At 43.7% G+C, this 19,994-nt stretch overlaps 1 protein-coding gene across 2 annotated transcripts in view; it reads right to left on the reverse strand.

Annotated features, from left to right (window-relative positions):
• Positions 1–15,535: 15,535 nt before the first annotated feature.
• The window catches only part of Ipo8 (importin 8), a 57,838-nt gene continuing 53,379 nt past the window's right edge, over positions 15,536–19,994 (reverse strand). Inside the window, exons 24-25 of one of the 2 annotated variants that reach the window (XM_013115508.3) lie at positions 19,821–19,937; positions 15,536–17,588 (exon numbers count right to left, since the gene is read on the reverse strand). In XM_013115508.3, the coding sequence (XP_012970962.1) occupies positions 17,572–17,588; positions 19,821–19,937 (134 nt within the window). In that variant the 3' untranslated portion in view covers positions 15,536–17,571. Of the gene's footprint in view, positions 17,592–19,820; positions 19,938–19,994 lie in introns of both variants that reach the window. The other variant, XM_005072947.4, reaches the window with a different exon arrangement.

Consider the following 19,994-nt stretch of genomic DNA (forward strand, 5'->3'; position numbering starts at 1 on the left):
CACATTATTGTGACATTCCAAGCATGTCAGGGATGAAACTTCCTTCTATCTGAACAGTGTTTATTCAGGCTGGATGAGGGAACCACAAAAGAAAACAGACACTCTTTAAAAAAAAGATCTTCCAGATCTTTGCTGCAGATGCTGGGAGCTGACTGCCACCAAGTGGTTTGTGAGATCCATTTGATTCTGTGATCAGTGTTTCTTAAGTTCTTTTTCAAAACATCTTGTGGATTGGGAAGATAGAAAAGTGTTTGATTTGCAAGCATGGGGAAACTGAGTTCAAACCCTAGAATTCATGGTTTTAAAAAAGCTAGACTTGGTGACTTCAGTTGTAATCCCAACACTGGGGAAGCAGAGACAGGTTCATCCTTGGGGCTTGATAGCCAATCAGCCTAGCCTACTTGGCAAGTTCCAGACCCCTAAGAGACTTACCTCAAAAAAACAGGGATGATGTCTAAGGAAAGACAACCCAGGTTATCCTCCACATACATGTACACATGCCTGTACACATAAGTATACACACACACACCATTCATATATGCACACAACACAACACCCTTGTAAGAGAAAGTTGTCCAGCCACTCGAAAAGGCTGCCAAATTTAGCTATGAAAAAAAGATAATATAGGGGTACTTTTGGCCATCTTGAGACCTGGAGCTTGCCTTGGACACTAAAGGTTAGTATTAGATGTAACCTGGTTGTGGAATTTTTTAAGTGCTTCAGGGAATTCCAATATGTAAAAGGAAAACGAAAAAAACCTTAGGCTTCTCCATTAGAGAACACTAGTCATTGCCTGAGAGTCACTGAACATGAGGGACTACGGGACCCTTTCTTCAAGAACACTGAGATTGACCAGGTGTGGTGGCACATGCCTCACGAGGAAGAGCCAGGTGGGTCTATGTGAGTTAAAGGCCAGCATGGCCCACACAGATTGTTCCAGGACAGCCAGAGTGTCATAATAGAGAGACCCCGTCTCAAAAACAAAAACAAACAAACAAAAAAATGAACAGGAATTTAAAAATCCCAAAACAGGATGAGAAGGATTGCTCGTCAGTTAAGAGCACTTGTTGCTTTTGCAGAGGACTCAGGTTGGGCTCCCTGCACCCATGTGGTGGTTTGCAATCATCCGTTAACTTCAGTTTATAGGGGATCCAACTCCTTCTTCCAGCCTCTGTAGGCACCAAGCATACATCTGATGCACAGACATACATACAGGCAAAATAGTCTCACATATAATAAATTAATAAATCTAAGAATTGAAATAAAGTCCCCAAACAGCTCCCTTCCAAAGCAAGGTTATCCTGGCATTCGAAGTTCAGAAATCTCACGCTTAAACACATATCAAGTTTTAATATGCCCATGTAAAACCAAATACTCAAAGAGGTCCCTCCCTTTTGGGCCAGGAAGATGACATCACTCAAGGTTTTGTGGGGTTTAATTATTCATTTATTTTCTGTTTATAGTTGTTTTATCCTCATATGTGTCTGTAGACCATGTGAGTGTCTGGTGCCTACACAGGTCAGAAGAGGGCATCAGATCCCCTTGAACTAGAATTACAGATAGTTATGGGCCACTGTGTGGGTTCTGGAAATCAAACCTGAGTCCTCTAGAAGAGCAGCAAGTGGTCTTAACCACCAAGCCATCTCTCTAGCTCCTTTCAAGTTTCCTTAGAGGCGTAGTTTCAGACTTTGATGTTTATGAAGGACTCTGAATATTTAAATTTGCCGACCTATAAGAGCAAGTTACTCTATGAGACTTGATATACAGACTTACAGAGTTCCATTTGAAGTGAGAATAAGAAATACTGGAAACACACTTTCTTAGCAAGTTTGGAATAACAACTGAGTCCAACCATGTCATGTTCTGAGACATATAATTTCAGCCTTGATTTCCTAAGACCCTTGAAGATTCTTCAACCTTGAAGACCCTTCCTTGAAACATAAAGAAAATTGCAGGCTAGGCACTGTCTGTGCAACTTAGTGAAGCAGAAATGTCAGAATAAGAAAAAATGGATTCTAGGGACTGGAGAGAGAGGAGAGTGCAACACAGAAGAGCACTTACTGCTCTTCCAGAGGGCCAAGTTCAGTTCTCAGCACCTAGGTTGAGCAGCTAGCAACTGCCTATAACTTCAGCTCCAGGGGAAATCCTCTTCCAGTCTCTTTGAATACTGCACACAAGTCTCTCCCTCTCTCTCTCTCTCTCTCTCTCTCTCTCTCTCTCTCTCTCTCTCTCTCTCTCTCTCACACACACACACACACACACACACACACACACGACCTGAGAACAAGAAACAATCACAAATTTAATTAAAAATAAATCTTAAAAATGGGGAGGAAGAGAAAAAATAAATTCTGTTCCAAAGAGAAAAAGAATAACTTCAAGTCACAAAAGAAGTCACAGAACAGCTAAAAACTTTAGGGAAACAGACACACCAAAAACAAGGAAGCTCAGCCAAAGAGTTCTCTGGGACTCTCTGGTGGAGTGGGGAGAAGCAGAAGATTCATAGAAAATGTGATGCAGGCATCCCTAGAGACAACTGACAACCCTCAGCCTTCATCCAGCTGTGGGCCTTGCTGAGACGGTGACTTCCCCAGCATCTGAGTCAGCCAGCAATGGGGAGGGATACTCGTGGTTCAGAGGGCTGTGCCCACACCATCTTAAGAGAGAACCTATTGTTTGGCAAGGAACAATCGATCACCTGTCAGGGAACGAAAACTCAACATTGAGGCACAGCCCAGGAGGAGAGACGGCCCAAGACATAGGTGAGGAGAGCCAGATGCTGAAAGGCCAAAAATCCAGAGCACTGTAGAAGAGAAAAGGCAACTCCACCATCGCTGTCTGGGAGCTGACCTCATCAACTATGAATATATCTGGAGTTTGACAGCCTCAAGCCTGAAGCCTAAAGCCGGAGGGTGGTGGTGCACACCTTAATCCCAGCACTGGGAAGGCAGAGGTGTTCAGATCTCTGAGTTTCAAGGCCAGGCTGGTCTACAGAGTGAGTTCCAGGATAGCCAGGGCCACAAAGAGAAACACTGTCTTGAAAACATGAGAAACAGAGAGGGGGGTGGAATTAATGAGCAGAGCCCCTAGAACAGTGGTTCTCAACCTGTGGGTTTTGACCCTTTGGGATCCTATAACCAGGGATGCCTAAAACCATCTTGTGTATCAGATATTTACATTATGATTCATAACAGAAGCAAAATTGCAGTTATAGAGTGGCAACAAAAATAATTTTATGCTTGAGGGTTACCACAACATGAGGAACGGTATTAAAGGGTTGTGGATTTAGGAAGGTTAAGAACCATTGCCCTAGAGATCTGTAAAGACATGAACAGTCTAAGTAAAAGAAAGAAGGAAACAGGATGTAGTTTCAGCCCTGATTTTTTTCCTTCCCCAATTACACAAATGGAGATATATAGATATTTTTCTTCCTGGAAAAGGAAAAAAAAATGAGCTGAACACTCATATGCTGCCTATTACTTACACATGACTGTCCTCATTCTGGTTTGTTTCCTGCAAAAACTGTGGTGTCCAGCTCATAGGTCAGTATGTTGTTAAATATAGCATTGTGGTACTGATAAAAATAATTTTTCGAGAGTTACTTAAGTCCCTTGTTGTTGGTCACTTAGAGTCCTTTCAGTTTTGAACACAGGGTAAACATTTTGGGTTTCCCCAAAGTCCATTTTTAATTCATTTCCTATGACGGATTCCTAGAATTGAGATGTCTAAATAGACAGTATGAATATATTTCATGGATCCACATTAGTTTGCTTCTAGAAGAGGGTACCAATTCCCACTCTCGCTATCAGGGCTTGACATTTAGGTCTGAATTATAATGAGACCTTTATATACTGAGGGCAACTGGATTGTTTGGAGCAAGAGAAACTGGATCTAAAAATACACATGTCCCATATATAGATAGTAACCAAAACAAGCCAAAAGAGAAAGTCTGAGAATCGGAGAAAACTCTTGGATTTGAAGGGAGTGTTTCTTGCGTCACAGGTTGTCCTCTGAGCCCCCTTCGGATCTGAGAACTGGTTGTTAGCCACCTTCATATAGTGATTCATAAACATTTACAAGTTGCTTACTTCTGCCCCATATTCTCACGTAGTAATATTAAAAATAACCAAACTCTTCTGTGATGCTGCCTGCCTTATGGCTGACTGGCACAAAGCTTGCCAACTGTTGGAAAAACTAGGACAATTAAGAGCACATCCACCTGGATATTTTCCTTGAATGCACTTTGGTGTTTGTCTTTACCCACCCAGCACGTGGATAAAATGAACACCAGGCCAATGACATGTCAGTTTACAGTAGGGGCCTAAAGAACACCAGGCCAATGACATGTCAGTTTACAGTAGGGGCCTAGAGTAAAGAACACAGGGTTGATTCCTCCCCATGCTGCAGTCCTATGGGCAAGCCAAAATAAGGCACCTCCCCTAAGGACTCCAGCACCAGAAGGAAGATGGCCTTTCTGGAAGAGCAAAGAAGAAGACAAACACGGAGCTGAAGGGAAGCCCACAGAAGCAGGGAGCCACCTCACAGCACCTGCCTCCCTGCCGGTGGCCGGTGGCTTATGTCATTTTCCTTGGCTTTTGGAATGCTTGGCATTTCCTCTTTAAAACGGCATCTCTCTCTCTTTTTTACATTATGTTGGTCACATCATGCCAGTCACTGAGAAAACCCCATTCTGGGAGACAGAAGAGGGGCGTTCTCTGGAAGGTGGGTGGAGAGAATGACTTCAACCCCCGAGGGATTAAATGAAAGCAGTTCCCCAAGAGCGTTTCTCACAAAACATTCATACCACAGTGGCAAGGAAAACTGTCCTGCAGACAGTGCAAAGAAAGCGGTGTGGCTGCTATGTTCTGAGACAGTGTGACTTGAATTGCACGCTTCCCTGGAAGGATTAGCAGAACCTACAATCTCATTGTCCTAAACTTTCTCTAGTTGTTGACAGAAAGCCATCTGCTATGCGGACAGATGACTCAAGAATGTGTTTGCACCGGGGTCTAGATTGGAAGTACTTATAGAAAGCAGCAGACTTTAAAAGGAAGTATTGCACAATTCCACTCATGCAACACACACACACACACACACACACACACACACACACACGCACACACCTGAACAAACCTAAACCTCTATGAGCCAGAATGATACTAAAATAAAATTAAATGAATTTCAACAGTGATACCTCTGGAGTGCTGGGATTAATGTGTGCACCACCACACACAGCTCAGGCTTTTCGTTACAAATCTATATGAGTGACCAATAACCACCACACAACAGAGTTAATACTAGGATGTTTCTAGATCTCCTCTGCCAACAGAACTAATCCAAATCTCTTTGCTTTAGCCTCATGCAGACTCTTCAGACAAGGGCAAAAAAAGCATCCACTTTTGTAAAGCCTTCCCGCCAGCCTGGTTCCAGAGCCGCTGGAGGCTATATTAATTATGAAGCTGTTGGCCTTGCTTGTTTCTTACTGGCTAGCTCTGACTTAAGTATTTAACCCGTCTAAGCATTTCTCTTACCGGAGAAAGGGGTCCGGACTTCTTACCCCTACGGTAGCTACATCTTGACTTCCTGTGTTTCTCCTTCCCAGAGTCCTCCTGGATTCCTAGTCCCACCTATTTTGGTTCCCTATTGGCCAACAGTGCCTTATTGACATATACACAGGACTTCCCCCATCAACTTTCTTCACCAAAATATCATAAGAATGACCTCTAGGCAGCATACTAAAATTCTTCTCCTCTGAAACCTCTTGAGCCAGCCCCCAGCAGTTCAAAACACTCTTAGCACCACTGTCTCCCACGCTTGTTGGCATGGCCGATTATTCAGGGCTCAAGGCACTCCACTGCTTTCCTAACCCAAACTCTGAAAGTCCAGAATCCCCCAAACAACACATGGTCAGGCCTATCACAACCATACCCCATCCCTAGGCACAGTTGGTGATACCTGTTTGAGGAAGCTTTCCAAGGAAGCCTTTCTGAAGGAAATAGGTTTTGAGGATAGCTTCACCCCATTTCCTACTCATTCATTCATTCATTCATTCATCCTCTCTTCCTCCCCCTCCCCCTCCCTCTTCCCTCCCTCTCTGTCTCTCTCTGTCTGTCTCTCTCTTCCTCCCTCTCTCTGTCTCTGCTCCACCCCCCACCCCCGCGCCCTCTCTCTGCTTCCTGTATAAGGATGAAACGCCATCACCCTGCTTCTTCCTGATAGCATGCTATGCTTGCCCCCTCTGGAACTATAAACCAAAATTAATCCTTCCTTAAGTTTCTTTTCGTCATGATATTTTGTCATAGCAACATAAAAGCAACTGACACACTGTTCTTAAACTCAGCAGCAATCCTCCTGCCTCAGCCTCCAATGCACCTGGCCACTTCACAGATCTTAAAAGCAGCACTTTACTCAGTTTACATCAGTGAGAAAAGAAGAAAGGGTCAGTTGCCAGCAACACTTGTGCCTGCTCCACAATTTTGTGTGCATTCTTGAAACTGAAGCCGTTGGAAAGATTATTTATTCCTAAAATGCAGGGTTGCTTTGAATACTTTGTTACCTTTTTGGGGTCCCTAAACTGTCTCAGATATCCATAAGTGGAACAAAAGGTTTTAGTTTAAAACATATGATGTGTGCCACACCTTTAATTCCAGCATTCAGAGAGGCAGCAGCAAGTGGATCTATGTGAGTTCAAATCCACCCTGGTTGATATAACTTCCAGGACAGCCAGAACTACATAGCAGGATCCTGTCTTAAAAAATAATTTTTTAACATGTTTGGGGAAAGAAAATTAAACTTGATAATTTCACTATATTTTTCTTCCTGCTGTATTTTTACTTCCTGTAGGTATGGTATTAACGTATCTTTTAAGGAAAAGAAAATTCCAATTTCAGTGTTTGGTATAAACTGTGCTCTTGAAAACCCAGGTCTTTCCAGGTTGTTTTTAAGCTCTGTTTTGAAGGGTGGTATCAGTGGTAACAGATGCGGAAGGTAGCATGACATTTAGATCTTGACAACACCTAATGTGAATTTCTAACACATCTTTATTCATGAGCTAAAGGTGTTATCTCTGAGAATGTGTTAATTTAATTTTCACTCTTCATTCCCTTTTCATTTTTCTGGTTGAATACTCCATAGTAGCAAGTTGTCAGCTAGTAATGAAAAATTCTCGGAGCGTATTGAAGAAAACATTGCTGGAGGAATTATGCTGCCTCAATGGCTTGGACTTGACCTTCAGAGTTACGCTGGGAAGTAGTGGAAGAGTTAGACCAAGAGGGAACCTCAGTAGTTTAAAAATTACTGGTTCCCTCCCACCAACCATAACGTAAAAGTAAAAACAAATCTTACAGATGATCTTCTTTCGTAAAATGTGTGGTGGGAAATCTACAGGCTTACACCACTATTGTGCGTACACAGAGTGCCTGACTGGTGGATACCGGTATGGGCTGCTGTGTCCACATTCCTTTTCTGTAGAGCATAATGGAATAATAATTAAAGTAGCCCTCACCAAGAGACCTGGTTTCACACTAGTCTAGGTTACAGAGGCAAGTGGTCTCAGGTGACTTGCAACATAGATCTTTGATCCCAGTTGGCTTCTCACAGAGGGCACACTATTCTGCCTCAGGGTGGATAAAAACACAGACCAAAGCAGTATGGAGAAATTAAAGGAACCTGATGGAGGAAGTCCTTCTATGTATATGTTTGTCTTATTGGTTGATAAATAAAGCACTGTTGGCAATAGAGAAGATAGGTGGGACTAGGAGTCGAGGAGGGTTCTGGGAAATGTAGTCAAGGGTGGAAAGTCACCATGTGATCCTGGGAAGAGAGGATGCATCAGGGTGGCATCCTCAGAAAAATAAGTTCTTACGGAAATATATATATTAGCAGTCATGGGTTAATACTTAAAACAGAACTAGCCAATGAGAAGCCCTAGGCATTGGCCAACAGCATTGTAACTAATAGAGTCTCTGTGTGTTATTTGGGGTTGATGCAGCTCTGGGACCAGGCTGAGGAAGGAAGACCCAACCTAACAAGGGTAGCATCATTCCATAGGATGTGATCCTTGATGCAACACAAAAGAGAAAAAGGTAAGCACTGACACTGTCCTCTTCCTGTTCTGCCAACATATGAGGACTCAACCTCATGATCCTTCTTCCCGGGAGTCCCTGATGCCTGGGAGCCCCTGCCACTTTGCCTTCCCCAACATAATAGACTATATATGCTCAAACCACGAGCCAGAACACACTCTCCCTCTATTAGGAGCTTCTTGCCAGGTATTTGTTTGCAGCAATGAGAAAGTAATTAATAGAGCCAGGCAGTGGTTGTGTACATCTTTAATCCCAGCACTCAGGAGGCAGAGGCAGGTGGACCTCTGTGAGTTCAAGACCAGCCTGGTCTACAAGAGCTAGTTCTGGGACAGCCTCCAAAGTCACAGAGAGACCCTGTCTCAAAAAACCAAAATAATAATAATAATAATTATTATTATTATTATTATTATTAATAGAAAACCCTACCCCACCCCACTCCGAAAAGGAGGAAGGGAAGAAAAGGAAAACCACTAAGAAGTGAATTAATCAGCAGGGTTGTTAGCACACTCCTGAGACTATGATTAAAAGGAATATGAGCATAGGACACTCTTGAAACCTCAGAATCATAACCAAGGATGGGTTAGTGGTGGGCCAAGTTTTCTGCTTAATGTTTGAGGGTCCAAGTTGGAATTAGAAGAGATTAGATGCTGTTTTGTAACCTTTTAGGCTGTGAAAAGCCCTGGAGCAGGTAGGTACTATGAACTAGCACAACAGTTTATAAACAAGAAGACAAGCTTACTTTGCTGTTATGTGGTTCATTCAACAAATGAGTTTGAAGCAACAGGAACAAAGCCTGGTGGAGTTTCCCAGTTTCACATGTGAATGCCTCCAGGCTGCTAATTAACTGAGCTAAAGACCATTGCTTCATCTAACATAGTCAGCCTGGCTCACAAATGTTGAGTCCTGGAATGCAGAATCTTCCAGCTTTTCAAAAGGCGTCAAAAGCTAGTTCCAAGCAAAATGTTAAAATTTGCAACTGGTTTTAAAATGTTGATTCACTTGGCAAGCCAGACTAATCACAGCATATTTATTTGTGCACATTCTCTGACCTAGATGTTTCAGCACTTCCTGGAGGAAGGCATATCAACACCTATCACATGAGCTAAAAGTGACAATGCTGGATGGGAGTGCACAGTGGGGACAGTGATGTCACTCATTTGGACCCATTGGGGACCTGTGTCCTGCCCAGAGCAGGGAGTGGGAGGGTGCAGGTTGACCATTTCAAGAAGAGAGATTTTAGTGTGCTACCAGCATGGGGCTGTGGAAATGTTGCAGAGTAAGGAAAACACAAAATGCCTTACCCATAATCTTCATGAACTTGAGTGCCCCCACAATCTTTATCTCACACACAGAGGGGGGGGGAGGGATGGAGAGAGAGAGAGAGAAAGACAGAGATAGAGACAGAAAGAGGCTCTCTCCTGATGAATCTCAGTACAGATTTATGGAACAATGGTCAACAAAAGCTATAAATATTTAATGTGTGTTGCATGAGGTCTTAGCACATTGTCAAGTGATGACTTAACCAACCTAATTAACGTGTCAATTACCTCCAGTAACTTCTGACTTGTTCTGTTTTTGTAGTGAGAATGCTGGAGATCTACTCTTAGTTTCAAGAAGGCAGTATGTTAACTAGAGCCACCATTCCAAAATCTCCAGAACTATTCATCCTGAGTAACTGAAACTTTGTACCTTTTGACCAACATCTTTCCCTCACCAGAGCATCCCTGGAAACTATCACACTGCTCTTTAATTCTAGATGCAAGCTTTTAGTTCCATAGTGAAATGGGGTCTGTAGCACTGTGTGGCATCTTAGGCCTAAGCAATTTACATATGCTGTCATCCTTAAATTTCTTTTGTGTCCCAGCCCCAGGTTACACTCTGAAAATTTAAACAGAGACAGGAAACTGTAAATCTGGCCACTTAGTCAGATGGGAGGTATTTATTACACAGCAAAGATAACACCAGTGTTGTTCTTTCAGAATAGTTGCTACCTGGGGACATCTCATTCAAACCATCACAAATGGCAAATTGTATTTTTAAAAAAGCAAACAGAGTTTATCGTGAAAAGATTTCAACATAGATTTAAATATAAGAAGGGGCACTTAGGAATAGGATGGTTCACACCAAGTGTGGGCATGGGCTCCTTGAAAGAGAGGGCTGTCTCTTACGTATGTCTATTTTACTTTATTTTATCTTTTATGTACATGAGTGTTTGGCCTGCATGTATATCTGTGCACCACATGCATAACTGGTGCCTGTGGGGATGGCTAATCTTGGTTGTCAACCTGACCACATGTGGAAATCAGGTAAACACACCTGTGAGAGACTACTCTTTATTGGGTCATTGGAAGGTTCCTGACCATTCACAGTGATCAGGAAGACCCGCCTTAAATCTGTGCCACACTTTCTGGTGGCAGCTTACATAAAAGGACACAGAAGAAGGAAGCTTCTGCATTTTTCCTGTTTGCCCTCCTTCTTCTTGTTCTTCCCTGCTGCTTGGGTATTCCTTTGCTGGCATTAGAACCTACTTCTTCAGGGTTCCAACACAGACTGGAGACCAGCTGAGCTATCTGGCTTTTGGATTGAACAGTGTTCAGATTCCTTAGCCTTTTCGTTGGGAGACAGCCACCATTGGACTAGCCAGACCACAGCCTGTAAGCCACTCTAATAAATCCCCCTTTGATATACACAATTCATCCTATCAGTTCTGTTTCTCTAGAGAACCCTGACTAATACAAAGAAGGTGTGGGGGGGGGTGCTGGAGAGATGGCTCATCGGTTAAGAGCACTGAGTGTTCTTCCAGAGGTCCTGAGTTCAATTCCCGGCAACCACATGGTGGCTCACAACCACCTTGAATGAGATCTGGTGCCCTCTGCTGGCATGCAGGCAGAAGACTGTATATGCAATAAAAGATAAATAAAAAAAGGTGTCAGTTTGTTACAGATGGTTGTGAGCTGCCATGTGGCTGCTGGAAATCAAATCCTGGGTCCACTAAAAGAGTAGACAATGCTCTTAACCACACTGAGCCATCTCTCCAGGCCCCATCTTTATGTGTATCTTACAATATTGAAAACCATCCTCTACATTGTCATCCCTTGCTGAAAGATGGTATATTAAAAACTGTTTCTCTTTCCTTAATATCTTATCATGACTTTCTGTCATCTATCCCAGGTTGGCCTCAAACTCTTGGTAATTCTCTTGCCTCCAGCTCCCAAGAGCTAACACAGAAGCTGTCGCACCTGGCTGGAACGGTCACAATTCTTTATGAATCGCAGGGACTTATCCTCAAGAGTGTTGTAAGAATGCATGAGAATCACAGAAGCGACTATACTCATTTCCTAAGTACTGGACTTAATCTTGGGGGTTCCTGTCTGTCTTGATGAGACTGAGGATACAGGGAGTCCCCTTGTCTATTAGAATTTCTAAAGCCCCTGTGGTTTCAGTAGAGCTAAAGATGGCATTAACCACCAAAGAGACACAACTCAGCCTCTGCTGAAAACTAATGCAAGACTTCTTGAAATCATGCTGCTTACCAGAAACAAGGCAGGATCTTCATTCCAATAAAAATGTTAGTGCTACCAGCATCTTCTGGCTTAAGGACATGCTGAAATATTCTGAACTCAAGGACTCTTTCATATTATTCCATTGTATAAATGTACCACATTTTCTTTATCCATTCCTCAGCTGAGGGGCATCTAGGCTCTTTCCAGGTTCTGGCTATTATGGAAAATGTGGCTATGAACATGACTGAGCAAGTATTCTTGTGGTATGATGGAGCATTCTTTGGGTATATCCCCAAAAGTGGTATTGCTAGGTCTTGAGGTAGATTGATTCCCAATTTTCTGAAAAACTGCCAAACTGATTTCCAAAGTGACTATACAAGTTTATACTCCCACCAGCAGTGGAGGAGTGTTCCCCTTACTCTACATCCTTTCCAATATAAGCTGTCATCAGTGATTTTGATCTTGGCCATTCTGACAGGTATAAGACAGAATCTCAGAGTCGTTTTGATTTGCATTTCCATGATGGTTGGGGCACTGAACAATCCTTGAATGTCTTTCGGCCATTTGAGATTCTTCTTTTGAGAGCTCTGTTTAGATCTTGTACCCCATTTTTTAATTGGATTATTTATCTTGATGTTTGTTTCTTGAGTTCTTTATTTTGGAGATCAGCCCTCTGTCAGATGTGGGGTTGATGAAGATATTTTCCTATTCTGTAGGCTGCTGCTTTGTTTTATTAAACATGTCCTTTGCCTTAAAGAAGCTTCTTGGTTTCAGGAGGTACCATTGTTGTTCAATGCCTGTGCCACTGGTGTTATATCTAGGAAGTGGTCTCCTCTGCCCATGTGTTCAAGGCTACTTCCCACTTTCTCTTCTATCAGGCTGTGCAACTGGATTTATGTTGAGGTCTTTGATTCATTTGGACTTGAGTTATGTGCTTGGGTATAGATATGGATCTATTTGCATTCTTCTACATGTTGACATCCAGTTATGCCAGCAGCATTTGTTAAAGATGCTTTCTTTTCCCATCATATAATTTTGAGTTCTTTGTCTCCTGTTTGTCATATCATTATTGCAGAGATATAGAAGACAATTGGACAAGATCACTGGCAGCAATCTTAAGAGGCATAGGGTCCATTTTGGAATCACTGGGATCCATCTTGGATCAGGGGTAATCTTGAAGTCATGAGGGTCATCATGCACTCATAGAAGCCATCTTAGAATCAAGGAGCATCGTTCAGCAGACAGTACATGCCTGTAACCCTAGTATTGGTGGTAGATAGCAAAAGCAAGCGGATCCTCAGAGCTCATTGGCCAGCCAATTTCACCAATTGATGAGCTGTAGATTTAGTGAAGAGAAAATGTCTCAAAAAATAAAGTGGGGATCAATTGAGGATACCCAATGTTAGCCTCTGGCTTCCACAAGCATATGCACACGTGTAAATGCACATGTGTACATGCACATACTCACACATAATATTCTTCTAGTCTGTGAACATGGAGTACCTTTGCCTTTTTTGTGTCTTTGGTTTCTTTGAGCTGTAGTTTTTCTTCATTATAGTTTGTTTGCCTTCTCAATTAAATTTACTATAGGTTTGGGGGTTATATCTATTTTTGTAACTCTTATTATTCTCTTGATTTTTCTACTAGTCTATTACTCATGTATAGATAAGCTAATTTGATAGGTAAATCTTATATTCTGAAACTTAACTTCTTTTCAGTCCTAACAGGTTTTTAGCTGTGTCATTGGTTTTTTTCTTCATGTAAGATCATGCTAGGCCCCCAGGACAGATCATCAGGTAAGGTGACTGCTGCCAAGCCTGAACAACTGAATTTGATTCTAGAACCTTTATGGCATGACCCAAACACTAAATGCTATGTATACACACACACACACACACACACACACACACACACACACACACGGTGGGGAGGATCTGGGAGGAATTGGAGGGGGAAAAACATAACCAGAATATACTACATTAAAAAAAATTGTCAGAAAAAAACTGTAAAGTTTAAAAATAGAAATTTAAAATTCATGCTATTTGCAAACAGAGATAGAGAGTCCTCTTTCTGTTGACCCAATACCACTCCTGGGCAGCACAGTAACATTGATCCTATTGATAGGGGTTCGGGTGAAACTGGTCCTGAGAATGTGAGCATCTGGTCCCACCCTTCATCTGCCAAATGATAGTCCCACCCCTCATCTGCCGAATGATAGTGTGGGCAGCAGGAGATGCCTTCCCCTGCCTCACTGCCTGTGGCAGGAAGGTGGGAGACCCGGTCCTGAGGTCATAAGAGCCCCTCACCACCTGCAGCACTCTGGAGAGTGGCCCCTGCACCTTGTCTGGACAAGACAGCAGAGCTGGCCCTGATGGTATAGGTGTGGGAAGAGTCAAACATGAGGGAATGAAAGCAAGAGAACCATCCCTGCCCCGTGCTCATCACTGCAAGGGGTGAACTAGCCATGGCAATGCAGGAGGGTTCACCCTGGTGGTGAAGATGGGGGAGAGCCAGCATGCTGACCAGCCCTGCAACTACCCAGACCCAAAACCAGGGTTATGAGTTGGCCCACCCCAACACCCACCCCATCTATAATCTGCTGGAGCACGTGAAAGGGCCGGTCTTTCAGAGCCAAAGGCGCAGGACCTCCATGACACAGGGCAACAACAGGATGTCGAAGAAGAGTCCCAGTGAGGGCTCAACGTCGCAGAAACCAGAGGCCTTGAACCAGCACAACGACTTTTTGCAATGAACACTTGCAAGTAAAGATACATGGATAAAAGGGCTTATTGTGGCCGGGCTTTGGTGGCAATGCCTTTAATCCCAGCACTGGGGGGTGGGGGGCAGAGGCAGGTGGATCCCTGCAAGTTCGAGACCAGCCTGGTCTACTGAGCAAGTTCCAGGACAGGCTCCAAAATAATACAGAGAAACCCTGTCTCGAAAAAACCAAAACAAAAGGGGCTTATTGTGTGATTCACTGTGTCACACTACAGCTTCCATGACAAGATTTTTTTCTCTTGAATTTTATTTTATTGGGGGGGGCATTGCAAAGGCAGAGGGCAGGGAGTGGGACTGAGATGCAAAATGTAAAAGTCACAAAGGATAAAGTTAAAAAAATTTTTTTAAAGGTTCTCTTTCTAGTTTGGGTGCTCCCTCTTTTCTTTCTCTTGCCTAATTCTCCAGGCTAGGCATTCCAGAACTATAAAAACAGCCAAAGTTCAAGCCCTTATCTTATTCTAGGTCTCAGAAGAGAGGCTTTCAACTTTTCTCATTGAATATGGCATTTCCTGAATTTATTACATAAGAAACTATGTTGAGGCGCATTCTTGCTATACCCGATTTTTAAAGTTCTTATTATCAGAGGATGCTAAATTTTGTCAAATACTTTTACCATATTTATTGAAATGATGATGGTTTTGTCCCACAGGTATGTTAATTCATGTGTCAAAACATTCTCAAACCCCTTAAGATAAATTCCATGTGACCACAGTGTGTAAGCCTTTTCTGACAAGCTATTCAATTCACTTTTGAGTAGTTTAAATTCTTATACATTTATTTTTGAGATAGTCATACATCTCCCAGGCTGGCCTCCAACTCACCATGTAGATGAGGACGGCCTTGACCTGATCTTCCTGCCTGCCAGCAAGTGCTGGAATTACAGGTCTGTGTCACCACGCCCAGCTCTAAAAGTATAGTGTATGCTGGCCTCCAGCCAGTGATCCTCATGTCTCATCCTCTTCATCGTTTGCCTACCAGGATGCACCACCATGGCCTGTACAAGTGCTCCCATGCTCTCACTGTTCATGATGAGACCCGCTGGCTCTGACAGCTAGCTCCTGCTGTCCTCTCAACACCAACAGCCCTCTTGTTCAGGTTCCTGGAAGTCAGGAAAGCATGCCAACAGAGTTATCAGCCTCTACATCCCAGAAAACATTCCACACAGCAGAGTTCAATTCCTGGGAATTAGCCCACATTTTATTATACAGTACATTCATGTAAGTTCTTGCATTTCCAAGGTAACCAGATCACATTCCGGTTAGCACTTCTGGCAATAAAATCATACAGTGACTCTGGCTTCAAAAACAAGGTGTGGTGGTGTGCAGGAATGTGTCTTCCCTTTAATGCTGCAGATGACAATTCACCACAAAGTAACATCTCCAAAACCCACGCCCGAGATCCAGTGTGAAGGCATATTACCTATGTTATAATTAAACCGTATGAGATATGAGAGAAACCAAACTATTTCAAAGATCTAAAATCCCCCACAATGCAATCTTTCTCTTCTAACTGCTGAGGGTCATGCAGCTTTGGTACACTGAAAAAAAGGGGGGGGGATGGAAAAATACAGGGTCATTTCACTTTAAAACATATGGCTTCTCAAGATACTTCTGGGGGAAAAAAATTAAATAACCTAATTTTTTTTTTTTACAAGGAGTAAGGGTTGGTAATTCAGGAAGCACCTAGAAAATTCTGCCAGTTGCTGATGGAAATTTAAACTGCAGGTATTTCACAGAAACAAAATGTGTATCACATGCAGAAATACCTCAAGTCCTGATGACATATTTCCATTTTGCTAAATGAACGCACTGTGGTTCACGTTCTGCTTTTGAACAGTTCAGGAAAATTCATCTGCAATACTGGCATCATTCACCTATACACCCAGCAGATCAAGAGACCAATTCTAAGTCAGGCTGGAGGAATTTCAGACTGTGAGAAAGCAGGTTACTATATCTGTTGGGTCTTTTTTAATAAACAGAGATCATCTGTAGTGGCAGTAACTCCGAACCCTGGGAGGCTGAGGCAGGAGGACTGCCACAAGTCTGAGGCCAGACTAGGCTGCAAAGAGAGTCCCAGTCCAGTAAGAACTGGGTAGCAAGACCCTGACTTAAAAAGAAGCTAAAAAATCAGCTGGGTGTGTTTACGGCAGTCAGAGACTGAGTCAAGAGGACTGCAACTTTTGAGGCCTGCCTGAGGGAGGGCTGGAAGGAGAAAAGAAAAAATTATAAAATGCTTTGGGTCCTGTCCTACATGGCTGGAATGGTAAGTTACTACTACAGACCGACCAAGTCCCCACACAGAAATCGCTGTCTGCTTAGAACTTCAATGTGCCTTCGTATTTGGATGCCCCCAACCCCTGCAGCATAATTAAACACGATTCCTACGAACTTCAGTCTTGCTCAGCTGCTAAGACCAGTGACTAACAGTGACAAACGGGCCTCTGCTGCCCGCTGCCAAGAAATGGGTAAAGCCTAAACTTAGCAGGCTACAATGTAATCAATACATGGGTGATCCTGAAAGAAACATCACCCGGTTCAAGAGGGAAAAAGTGATGGGAAAGGGAATATACAACAGTTCTCAGGAAAGCCGTGGATGCCTTTCGGAAAACCAAAGCCACTGGCTAAGATAGGGGTCAGGGGGGCGTTTCTGAAACCAGAGTGAGACTTGCACGAACTGCCTGTCAGTCAGTGCAGAGTAAAATGCAGAATGAAATGACATATAACCAAGGTTTACAGGGTATCTAGAAATACGTTTTATGATTTAAAAAAATTGCAACGCACTCCAAAAAAAATGTTTTTTTCTGATAATTCATGTACAACAGAAGGCACTGTTATCCGCATAAATCCACTGATTCTGCATGGCAAAAACCTGAGACGCATGCGCCGATGCCTAACTCTAACCCCTCCGCGTTCAGCCTTCCGAGCAGACGCTTTGTCCTTTCCCATCAATGACTCTGCTTTTCTTTAATCTCGTACATTATAGTAGCTGTTGAAAAATACATATTCCAGGTTAGAAGGAACAAGGGAAGGGCGAGCGAATCCACAGCTGCCTGGCACCGACGACACAGCCCCTTGTTTCCCTCTTGGCCCTCACGCATCCCGTGAAATACGCAGCAACGGTGATGATGGTCGGTGAGCGGTGGACGCGCCTTTCAGCTGTTGCTGGGCGCAACGCCAAAGTTAAACGCAGAGAAGACGTCCTTGTCCTCAAATGTGAAGCCTCCCTGCTATTGAACAAAGTGGGGGAGGGGAAACACAAAAGGGTGCTTAAGTCGAGAGTATAGAAGAAACCTTCAAGAGGCAGACTTTTATGAGAGTGGGCTGTTTTGTTTCCAGACAGGGTCTCATGTAGCCCAGATTAGCAGCTAACTTGCTATGTGACTGAGGATGGCCTTGAACTCCTGATGCCCCTGCCTCTGCAACCCAAGTGTTGGGATTATAGATGCCAATTCCCCTCCCGACCTTGTTGCCATGCCTGGCTCTTTTTTCTGGATTTACAACTTTGAAGGAATGTGATTCCTGGTATTAGTTGTACCACCTAATTGAATGCCAGCCTTTAACAAAACCATATTGACAAGCAGTTATGTTTACTGTGGAAAAAATGTTTGCTAACGTAAGTGAAATGTAAACACTTCTGGAGCTGGGAGCCAAGTGCTGCAGGCTCCACTCCACACGGGATGCTGACAAAATATGCATCACTCCCTACCCAAAACCGTGACACTGAAGAACAGTCCTCACCTAAAACTCCCATCTCCCACTGAAATACTTAGTAACCACAAAATCTTCCCCACTAATAACCCAGGAGTGAGCTCAGAATCTCAACATTAAACAATTTCTCTTTAGTAACAGCCGAAACTTGACAAATTGCCAACAAATATAAATGAGAACTTGCTGTGGTTTGGGTCATAAATGTTCCCTCAAGTCCACATGATGAACACTGGGTTCCCAGCCTCTGGCACTACTAGAGGTAGCAGAGCCTTGAAAAGTCCTCTTGGGAGGAAGTGAGGTTACTGGGTGTGTGCGTGTGTGCGCACACGTGCATGTATACACGTTTGCTGAGTGTATGCCACATGTGTGCGGGCATCCCAGAGGTCAGAAAAAGGCATCAGAAAAGGGAACTGGAGATACAGATAGTTGTGAGCCATCTGATGTGGGTGCTGGGAACCTAACATGGGTCCTCTACAAGAGTAGCAAGTGCTCTTAACTGCTCAGCTCCCTCTTGGACCCCACAGGGTGTGCTTTTAAGGGGATACTAGGAGGCCAGCCGCATTCTCTCTGCTGCTGCTGAGGTCCCTGGAAACAAGTCCAGTTCCTCCACCTCACACTCCTCCATGAGGCCCAAAATCAAGGGGACTGAACCAAGAGTCAAAATAATCCTCCCCCTCCTCCTCCACTTCCTCCTCCCCTGCCTCCTCCTAAGTTGATCTCCTTAAGTACCAAGTAACGTCAGTAGTAACCTGAGTAATGTGGCATTTCATTTTCAAGAATACAAGCTCTTTCTAAGATCCATAAGGTGCTTTTGGTCCCTCTGTGGTTAAGATGTTAGGTGGATACTGGGCTGACAAAAGTCTTTCTCAGCAAGACCTGTCCCAACCCTTACTTCTCCAAAACACGAGGAGGATGTGAGTGGGGGAAACACTAACACCTACCGGTGAAATGGTGTTGACAGAGATACCATTAAAAAGAGTCACCAAACTGGGCCTAGTGGTACAAGACCATGCCTATAATTCAGCTACTCAGAAGGTTGAGGCAGGAGGATCACAAGCCCAAAGATCATAAATTTGAGGCTAGACTAGCCAATTTAGTAACAACTCATTTTAAAAGAAAGGAAAAATCGGTAGGCATAGTGGCACACTCCTTAATTTGAGCCCTAGGGAGGGTTGAGGCAGTGAGTTTGAAGTTAGCTTGGACTACACAGTGAGTTCCAGGCCAGCTACAAAGTGAAACCCAATCGAGAGAGAGAGAGAGAGACAGAGAGAGAGAGAGAGAGAGAGAGAGAGAGAGAGAGAGAGAGAGAGAGAGAGAGAGAGAGAGACAGAGACAGAGAGAGAGAGACAGAGAGAGACAGAGAGAGACAGAGAGAGACAGAGAGAGACAGAGAGAGACAGAGAGAGACAGAGAGAGACAGAGAGAGACAGAGAGAGACAGAGAGAGACAGAGAGAGAGAGACTGGGGGAGTGGGAGGGACTAGGATCATAGCTCACTGGTAGATCATTTGCCCAGCATGTACGAAGCTCTGAGTTCAAACTCCAGCTTCTCAAAAAGGGAGAAAGAACAAGCACACAGCCCAGGAGACGTAGGACATACAGATGAAAATAGGAGGATTACATGCTCAGGCCAGCCTAGGAACATGGCCAAGGTCCTGTCTTAAAAGCAAAACAATGGGATTGCTCACTTTCATGAGGGGCCATTTTAAACGATCGAGTGACGCAGGTGGCGGCCCTGGGACAACTCACCTGCCATTGTCCTTCGGTGCTCTGCCACTGTGTACACCTCCTGAAGCTTTCTCTTCTGATCCTCACTGAGAGGTGCCACCAGCAGCTGATACCAGGCGGCATCCCGATTCTGCACAGCTGTGGCGTTTCACGGGGTTCGGAGAAGAAAAGTTTGAGAAAGCTAGTGACCATTAT

Source organism: Mesocricetus auratus, unplaced genomic scaffold (genome assembly GCF_017639785.1).
Source record: "Mesocricetus auratus isolate SY011 unplaced genomic scaffold, BCM_Maur_2.0 Super-Scaffold_100001, whole genome shotgun sequence".
Classification (NCBI taxonomy): domain Eukaryota; kingdom Metazoa; phylum Chordata; class Mammalia; order Rodentia; family Cricetidae; genus Mesocricetus; species Mesocricetus auratus.